This window comes from Pundamilia nyererei, unplaced genomic scaffold (assembly GCF_000239375.1).
Source record: "Pundamilia nyererei isolate P.nyererei 1_Seehausen unplaced genomic scaffold, PunNye1.0 scaffold01692, whole genome shotgun sequence".
In the NCBI taxonomy this organism is placed as follows: domain Eukaryota; kingdom Metazoa; phylum Chordata; class Actinopteri; order Cichliformes; family Cichlidae; genus Pundamilia; species Pundamilia nyererei.
Window position 1 is genome coordinate 326 of NW_005189093.1, and position 8,812 is coordinate 9,137.

Genomic DNA, 8,812 nt, shown 5'->3' on the forward strand with positions numbered 1-8,812 from the left:
TTCTTGTGGTGTGTCTGTGAGCAACGCAGTGTCTGCACATGTACCTTTATCACAAAACGTATCTAAAAAAGCTGCACTAACGCCAATTTATTCCCGTTCTTTTAGTTAATCTATTAACAATGTCAAACAGTTTGACAGGCTTATAGTATTTTTGCACCAAAAAGATGCTTCACAAAGAGCTAGTAGCTGGAAACTTGGCACATCTCGGGATGGTGTACAGTGTGTGAAATGATGAAAACTAAACATTAAACACTTACAAGGTGAGGTACTGAGTCTCCAAACTTTGTATGGTACTGATTGACAAAACACTTGACGAGCCAGTAGCAGTCAACAGGATCATCTACAATCTCTTCCATGGCTCGGCTGATGGAGAGGAAGTCTTCATTCTCTTCATCCTGGTGAAGAAGAAAAAAAAACAAAAGAAAACATATCAACAATACAGACCCAGAGAAAAACACTTAAAATAAAATCTGTACTTTTTATGTGGTCATTGTTTCTTAACGATCAAACAGCTATACAACAACACTTTCATTGAATAGAACAGAATCTTTATTGTCACTGTTACAAGAACAATGAAACACAGTTTGGCATCTCTCCGTTGGCAGCATGTAGATTTACATTCAGTTTGTTTAAGGACAGGAGAAGAAGATAAAAATAGGCATAGGTTTTAGGGGTATCTACTCAGGGAATGTGTGTGACACACAATGTGTGTAATACTATTGACAATGCCTTGGTTAGTATCATTATTTTCAATCTCACATGTCTGAATTTACAGCTATTTTTTCATTGACATACTGTATTAACACAGCTGATCTAAAAATCACACACAAAAAAACTCCCCATAAAAACCTAGTCGGAAAAAGTTACCAGAGGGGATAAATTCAGTTTTAGAATTTAGATTCAATGTTAACTGTAGCTAAGTTCAAATTGTTAATGCTAGCTTATTTTAATCAACAGCATTGTCATAAGCAAAACTAGGGTGGCAAAAGATTATTTTAGGGTGGCACATACCACACCATGCCACCCCTGTAGATTGGCCCTGTTCACTGCAAAACCAAGACGCCGCGTGTTAACATCTCCCCACACACCCAAACAAAAAAAACAAAAAAAAACAAACAGTTAAATAAACCATCTGTGATACCTGTGACTGTTCTTGGGCAGTTGTTTTAGTCACTATCCAGACTTTTGTTTCTGTAGTTTGATATCATCACATTTTTTTATTTTCCAATTTTTAGATGTTATAAGCATGACATTATAATTTCAATTGCTTATTTTGTCTTGTGAATTCTTGCTTGATGTACTTTTTGTTGCTATGATCTTTTGTTTGATCTTGAACTCTGCTGCTCAACCCACAAATGCATTTTCTTTACAAATGTGGCACCATTTAAGGGGAAACAAACAGGCTTTCGAACAGTGTGAGAATTATTTCTTCACTGTTACAAGAAAGAAATATGTGACAAAACACAAATTTACATCCTTTTCGCTTATTATGGACTGATATACTTTATTTTACCGGGGGTGAAGTCTCAGAGCATCGCGGGAGGGTCTGGCTCTCCAGTTGGAACATCCGCAAGTAAACATGGGTGGAGGGTGTGGAGGAGTTGATGTATCTCATCACTTCCAGAGCTTCCAGGATATCCTGATACTGCTCCTTCCTGTAGCCCCCAACCAGAGCATGAGAGTCACTGTGTGGAGGTAGGATGCCTGCAGGCACAGATGACTTCTAGTTAAGAAATGTATACATACACATTTAACAAAACTGAGTTAATTTTAAAAAAGGAGTGCAGTGTTCAGTTGTGTTGGACAGATTAACCTATTTAGCATAAATAAGTTCCAAACAAGAGAAATCGAAGTAAACGAAACATGTGTTTACATGCAGCTCTTAGCCTTGCATATGGCTGCATATGTCTATACTGCAAATCACAATTACTGAAAATGAATATTTTAAATATAGCTTTTAAAAAAAATCTTTAAAGACTAGTGCAGTACAATAGCTAAGTGATTCTCTCCCGTATTTTTTGTTTCTACCCATCTAGTCAAATCTGCACAACTGAAGAGGGTGACAGGGTGAACACCTGATCGCATGTGATTCTTACCCAGCAGTACCTTCCACACATGAATCCTGTACATGGAAGGAAGGGGGAACCTCTGACTGAAGGTGCTTAGCTTTTCTAAATCTGTAAGAGAGCAAAACATTTATTTATTTTTTTGGTCTGGCTTTTTCCAGACCAAAAAAAAAAAACATGAAAAATGTGTGATTGTACATGCATATGTGTGCATGTGTGTGTGTGTGTGTTCCGTGTTCAGCCAAGAGAAAGTGTCCCTTCAGTCAGTTAGGCAAAAGTCAGCAATCTTAGGTCGACACAGGTGGTCTTGAATGAGGGGGGAGGCAGTCACAACACAGTCTTGTTATCTAAGGGAGAATTTTTTTATTTCCATCAGCTTTTGCCTTGAGCATCCAGCTGGCGCCAGGGGGGGCCGCATGAGATAAAGATGGTAGTTGTTTTGGTTAGCGGAACAAACAGCTTCCAATTTTACAACCAGCCTTGTGGGATTTTGAACAGCTGTAGCCGCTTCTTGTTCTTCAATAAGCCAGGCCCGAGCCAGCTCCAATCAGCCAGAACTCTGCTATTGTGGTTCCAAATTGGTAATGTCGTTCAATGTCCTCCATCGAGAGTGTCATCAGACACATGATGCAACCAACCATCGAGTACCCGGCAGCAAACGTCTCCACAGGACAATTGGGCTCTCCCAGGCCCAGGAGTTGTCAGTTTCGTTAAGGGACCAAATCCATAATTCTTCTTTAGGTTTTTAGAGAACAAGTCTGGGAGACTCTCTTAGGGTTAGAGAATAAGCGAGACTATACAAAAGACACGAGAAGCCAAGCTGGAAAGATAAGGGAGAGGGAGAAGGAGAAAGATGTACTCCATTTTACAGTGTATGACTCAGGAAAACAATCCTGCTCAGTTATTCATTCAAGTTTGAGATCTGTGGCAGTAAAAGAGGAAAATGTTAACACTGGAATGTTTTTCCTCCTTGGAAACCTGCAACATGACCAAGAAGGTGCCCTTCATTTAAACGTTCCTCAGTTGTTAGTAAGGGACCCAAAGTGTGCGAAGAACATATATCTCAAGCCATTACACACCATCAACACCAGCCTGAGCCACTGACACATGGCAAGATGCATGCTTTCATGTTATGTGCACCATATTTTAACCATTCATCCGTCTACCATTTGAATGCTGCAGCAGAAATCAAGACTTATCAGATCAGACAATGTTTTCTACTGTTCAATTCCAATCAGCCCATGACGATTAGAGTCTCCGTTTTCTGTTATCAATTGACAGGAGTGGCACCTTCTGCTGCTGAAGCCAATCTGCTCCTAAGTTTTACATGCCGTGCATTCATATTGGCACTTCTGCATAACTAGTTCCAATGGGTGGTTCTTTAAGCTACTGTTGCCTCCCTATCAGCTCAAGCAGCCTGGCAATCCTCCTCTGACTTCTGCCATCAACAAGGCATTTTCACCAAGAGAACTGCTGCACAGTGCATATTTTCTCTGCAAACCCCTGAGTGGCCTGTGCCACTCCGATGGTGACAAATCAGATGATGCAAACAACCATGCCGCATTCAAAAATCACTTAAACCACCTTTCTTCATTTTGCAAGACTCAGTTTGAACTTCGGCAGGTAATCTTGATTATGTTTACATGCCTAAATGCATTCAGTTGCTATCACGTGATTGGCTGATGAGATATTTGCGGTAATGAGTAGCTGAACAGTTGTCTTTAATAAAGTGTTCGTAAGATTATATTATAGCATAGCATTGGCTTACAGGTATATTGTTATTGTCAGTAGTGTAGTGCGGACGCTTAGCTAGCAAGAGACTTTACACTTATGCTGCCTATGCTAGCACGAGCGATAATTTTCCGTTACCCACCCAGAGGATTGTCTTTGAGTAGTATTTCCAGGGACTTCTTCTCCTCCACTCCTCTGAAACCCACTTTCTCGTAGTATGCAGAGCGAAAATTTCTCTGTGGGTCGTCAGCCATGGTGCCGCCTGGACAGTTAAACATGTGCATTTCAAACTAAAGAAAAGCAAACTTTTAAAAGCAAAGTATTAGTCCGTTTTAGCCTGCATAGACATAAGACAAAGTTTCTCGTCCAGACGTGCAGCTTGGGGGAAAACAGAAAAATGTTTTTAATTTGGCTGACTAAAAAAGTTAATTACGACGCCCTGCAGTTTGCTGGAACACAAACACAGTGAACACAAAGACTCCTGCCTTGACGTTTCAAAGCGTTTCGTGCTCCCTCGACCCTCAGACAGCTGCCCCACAGCTATTTGCTACATAACGTCAGCAAACAAGCTAGTGTTAGCTTAGGAACAGATAACCAGCTAAAAGCATAACTACTCTAAAGTAAAAATTATCTGAGAGACTACTAAATAGTATTAAAGTGGCCATCACAACCAGTGATAAGAACAATTTAAACAGATAAAAAAATCTACAGATAAATTGACAACCTCCTCCGGATGCCATACAATGTTGTTATGAAAACCCTTCCGGGTGATACTGTCAAAATAAAATCCGTAGCAACGTTCCAAATATGAAAAATATTTTTATTTTGAAAATATAGATTACCATGCTACACCTCATATACGATTGCACTTTCAACTCTGCTTGCCTTGCATTTCTTGATCTTTATCTTGCAGGTTATTTATACTACATTATTTATAAACAAATAACTAATAAAGAAAAATCAACAAGCTTCTTTCTTTAAGGGAAAGGTGTGTCACAGCTTTCATAACCCACTTAGAATACTATTTAGATTTAGATTGCTACTTTTTAGACTTCCTATATTCATTTTATTTTATTGAACTTTGAACTGTTATTGAACTGTTATTGCCTGTGTTAACTGTTTGGGTGCTCTAACACCAGTTGTTCAATTTTATTTCTTTCAAATCAAACCTTAATCTGAAAAATGCATTTGATTACTTGTGATAATGCCAAGGCTGAAGCAATAAAATACAAATATCTCTATTTTTTAATCTTTCATTTAGCATTTTATATAGATGAAATTACCACAGCACAAATGTATTGTGCTGCAAATTGAAAATCAAACAAAAATAAAAAACAAATAAAATGAACAAACATATCTTACATGGCAGCAACAAAGGGTATTTTAGATGAACACAAATAAGAACAGTCAGGAATGAGCAAAAAACTCAAGTTTTTATTTTAAGATACTGGAAAAAAAAAACGTTACAAAAGTGGAAGCACTACTATGCAAGAAACCAATGAATGAATAAAAGATGACTTTATGAAAATGATGAAAAACAGCAGTTAAGCCAATGCAACCCAACTATAAATCCCTCCCTGTAAACCAAACACACAACATGTCAAATAACTGTAAACACTATTCTATCATTTTTCAAATGCAAAGCATACAAAGTGATATTTTCATTAATTTTTGAAAAACAAATTAAATGACATGAACTATATTATTAATCCACACACCTTATTTTAGAAACCATTAATACTTTTGTCCATTAAAAAACAAACAAACAAACAAACATCTTGCAGTTTTTCTGTATAATTTGAACTATAGATTTTTAAGCACATCAACACCAAAGCTTACTCTAAAAATATGCGAACATTTAACAATTCAGACTGCTAAATATAAATTTTCTCCTCACACAGAACACTAATTTTTTCCACAACTTTTTTTCCAAAACACTAAAAATAGTTTTGACAAATTCTGATTTGTGTGCAAGAAAAGCACAAACTGCTTTTCTTTTATCAATTTAGCTTTTGGTTTGGAAGGAGTTGAAGCTGGAAATACTGTAGCGACTGACTGATGAGGATATGGGAGAGCCTAAGTCTAAACTGTTCCTGCGGGAGCTTCGTCGTGAGCCACTCCGGGAGCCTGTGGTGGATCCTGGGGCAGAGGCAACATTGTATGGACTACTGATGCCTCTCGAAGACACAGATGACGCCTGGAGCATTTTAACGCCAGTGCTTTCCTCTGTCAGGCAGTTATCCAGAGCCTCTTTGTAAGAGATTTTAAGTTTACTTTTGGGGCATGTTAGGTTCTTTGTGTGGTATTTCGTATCTTGGAGCTTCTGGCCTGCTCTCCCATCCAGCCAACCCATTTTCAAGGCATCTTCTATGGTTCTTCTACCACCCATTTCTGGGTCATACAGACCTCCTGTTACAACTTGGAACTCCATGAATCTCTGTCCTGCTTCATATGGCAGCCACATCTCCTTAACTGCCTCAGGAACTGACATTTTTCTCTTCATTTTTACATCTTCAAAGCCAATATAGGCTTTTTGAGCAGCCTTAAGTTTAGTGGCCATGTCTTCAGTTATTATGCCCATACGACATGCCTCTTGGATGCTGACCCTTCTGCCACTTGCAGGATCAACAATTCCTCCAGTGCACGCCTGGGCCTCAAGCAGTCTCTGGGTAGTGATGGAATCCACTAGATCACGATTTAACGCCTCTGTGACAGATATCTTCTCTACGTTGTCTGTGTCAAAAATGGCACCAATAGGTTCTTGTTCACCCACTATTTCAACAGGAGAGGACAGAGTGAAAGATACACTGGACATGTGTTTATGGAAATCAGGTGAATCTTGCGAAACACTGCTGGCGCTTCTCTCTGTGACAGTGGTCGTCTTTGTTGTGGTCATTTTAGCGAGAGTGGGAGATAAGGGTCTTGACACCAGTGAGGATGATCGTGAGGATGATGTCGACAAAGAGGGAACTGAGCCTTCTGATGTTCTTAAATTTGATGATGAAGATGTTTTTGTAGTTGTTGATGATGATGTTACTGAAGATATTCCCAAAGGTGTTCTTGAAGTTGTTGATGATGATGATTTCACTGAAGATGTGCCCAAGGCAGCTGGTTGTCCAAACGATGAGCTATGTTTGGTCTTTCTGGTGATGATATCAGCGAATTCATTAATGGTGATGGCTCGTGCACGATACTGAGCTACAACTGATTCATCAATTAATCGCTTTTCAAGCAGTTCTGTAATGTCATACTGTCTTCCAGTTTTCTTGTCATTAATAAGAAACTTTACAGAACCATCTGGAGCAGTAATGGTGACCTCTTCCCATTCACACTCTTGGTCGGACAGCTCCAAGAAGGTCTCGTAGTCAATAAGCCCTTTGTCATATGCTTCTCGGACTGTCATCTCTTTATTGGTGTCTGGGTCCACGATCAATACTCTCCTCTTCCTCAGAGTGTTCTTCTGTGTTGACTCTTGACTTTTCTTGTCGATTATAGGCAAAAGCATGAGGCCGGTCTTCTTATCTGGGATACACCGGTTCTTAAGCTCTGTGTAGGTTAGGTTTTCTTCCGTATTAGGGTCAAAGAAACCTTTAGTATCAGCATTCTGATCAGAGAGGATCTTAATCATTCCGTCATCCAGGTAGCCTCTTTTGTAGGCTACATTCACATCAATACGATGACTGTGTTCTGGATCAATGATACCACCACTGGCAATTTGGGCCTCTAGTAGACGAATGCCATGGCCTTTCTCCACTAGACCTTTCTCAATGGCCTGAAAGAGAGAGATAGTCTTGTCTGTACCAGGCAGTCTGTAACCAGTCACAGCCCTTTCTGCCGCTAGCAGGTTATCTTTAAACTCTGGCCCAAACAGTCTTCTATTGTAGGCTTCACTAACAGTTAGATAGAGATTGTTCACAGGATCAACTATAAAACCTGAGGCAGCCTGAGCTTCAAGCAGTTCAAGAGTGGTCCCAGATTTCAACAGTCCATCTTTCATTGCCTGATAAATTGTCAGTACTTTATCACTGGCCTGATCATAAACTCCTGCTATGCAGGTGGAACCTCTCAGATAGGAGCGTAGACGCTCTTCAACCTCTTGGCTAGTCAATCTACCTTGATTCAACTTGTCAATATCAGACCGCTGCAGCAAGTTTGCATCCACTAGATCCACAACAGACACCTGGCCCCTAAGCCCCTGGACAGTTGCTGGCTTTTTAGGTTCAGGGAGAAGCAAAAGACCTGTGCTTGGATCAGCTTTACATTTTTTCTTCAGGGATACATAAGGAGTTCCTTGCTTGGTGTCTGGGTCCAGATAACAGTCAGGACCCTGACTCAAGGCATGGTATAGATCCTGATCTATGAGATTCCTATTTAGTGCAATGTTTTTGGGTAGGAATATACTGAGGTCAGGGTCCAATATACCCCCTACAGACTCTTGAGCTTGAAGCACACGCAGAGCTGTGTCCTTGTCAATTAATCCCTTCTTCATGGCCTGGCCAGCTGACAGAAGTTTGCCAGTAGTAAGGTCTTTGTAGCCTATAGCAGCAGCTTCCGCTGCAAACAATTTTGATTCATCCTCTTTATCCACTACTCCTCTGGCACATGCTTCTTTGACTGTTAGTTTCTGGTTAGTTCTGGGGTCAATGATGTGACCTGTGGCAGCCTGAGCTTCCAGTAGCATGTCAGCACTATCAGATGACAGAATTTTCATTTTCTTTGCCTCTGTAAAGGACATTTTCCTTGAAGGCCCAACTGCCACACCAGCAATGGATCCAGTCCCTTTTAGAAAGACTTTCTTATCCACAGAGACTTCTGGGACTGTTTTCTTTCCCTTCAGTAGTTGGTCAAACGTTGATTTGTCCAGGACCCCACAATCAAGCAACTGCTGTGCTGAGACTGGTTTGCGAACACCATCAAACATTAGTTTGGAAGGGTCCTTCCTCTCGGTGACTGGTAAAAGTATCAGGCCTGTGTGAGGCTCTGATTTGCATCTTCTCTTTAAAGCCCCATAGCTG

General features: G+C 40.2%; 2 protein-coding genes across 2 annotated transcripts; both read right to left on the reverse strand.

Annotated features, from left to right (window-relative positions):
* Positions 1 to 257: 257 nt before the first annotated feature.
* Positions 258 to 4,584, reverse strand: LOC102214879 (TBC1 domain family member 7-like; the record flags this gene model as incomplete). The annotated part of the gene is made up of 5 exons (XM_005755503.1): positions 4,522 to 4,584; positions 3,940 to 4,059; positions 2,097 to 2,177; positions 1,514 to 1,704; positions 258 to 395 (listed from the first exon to the last, which is right to left on the reverse strand). Coding segments are annotated over exons 1-5 (546 nt in total), but the record flags the coding sequence as incomplete, so codon positions are not given.
* Positions 4,585 to 5,211: 627 nt separating this feature from the next.
* On the reverse strand, positions 5,212 to 8,808 carry LOC102214603 (desmoplakin-like; the record flags this gene model as incomplete). The annotated part of the gene is made up of 1 exon (XM_013908158.1): positions 5,212 to 8,808. A coding segment is annotated over one exon (3,006 nt), but the record flags the coding sequence as incomplete, so codon positions are not given.
* Positions 8,809 to 8,812: the final 4 nt, after the last annotated feature.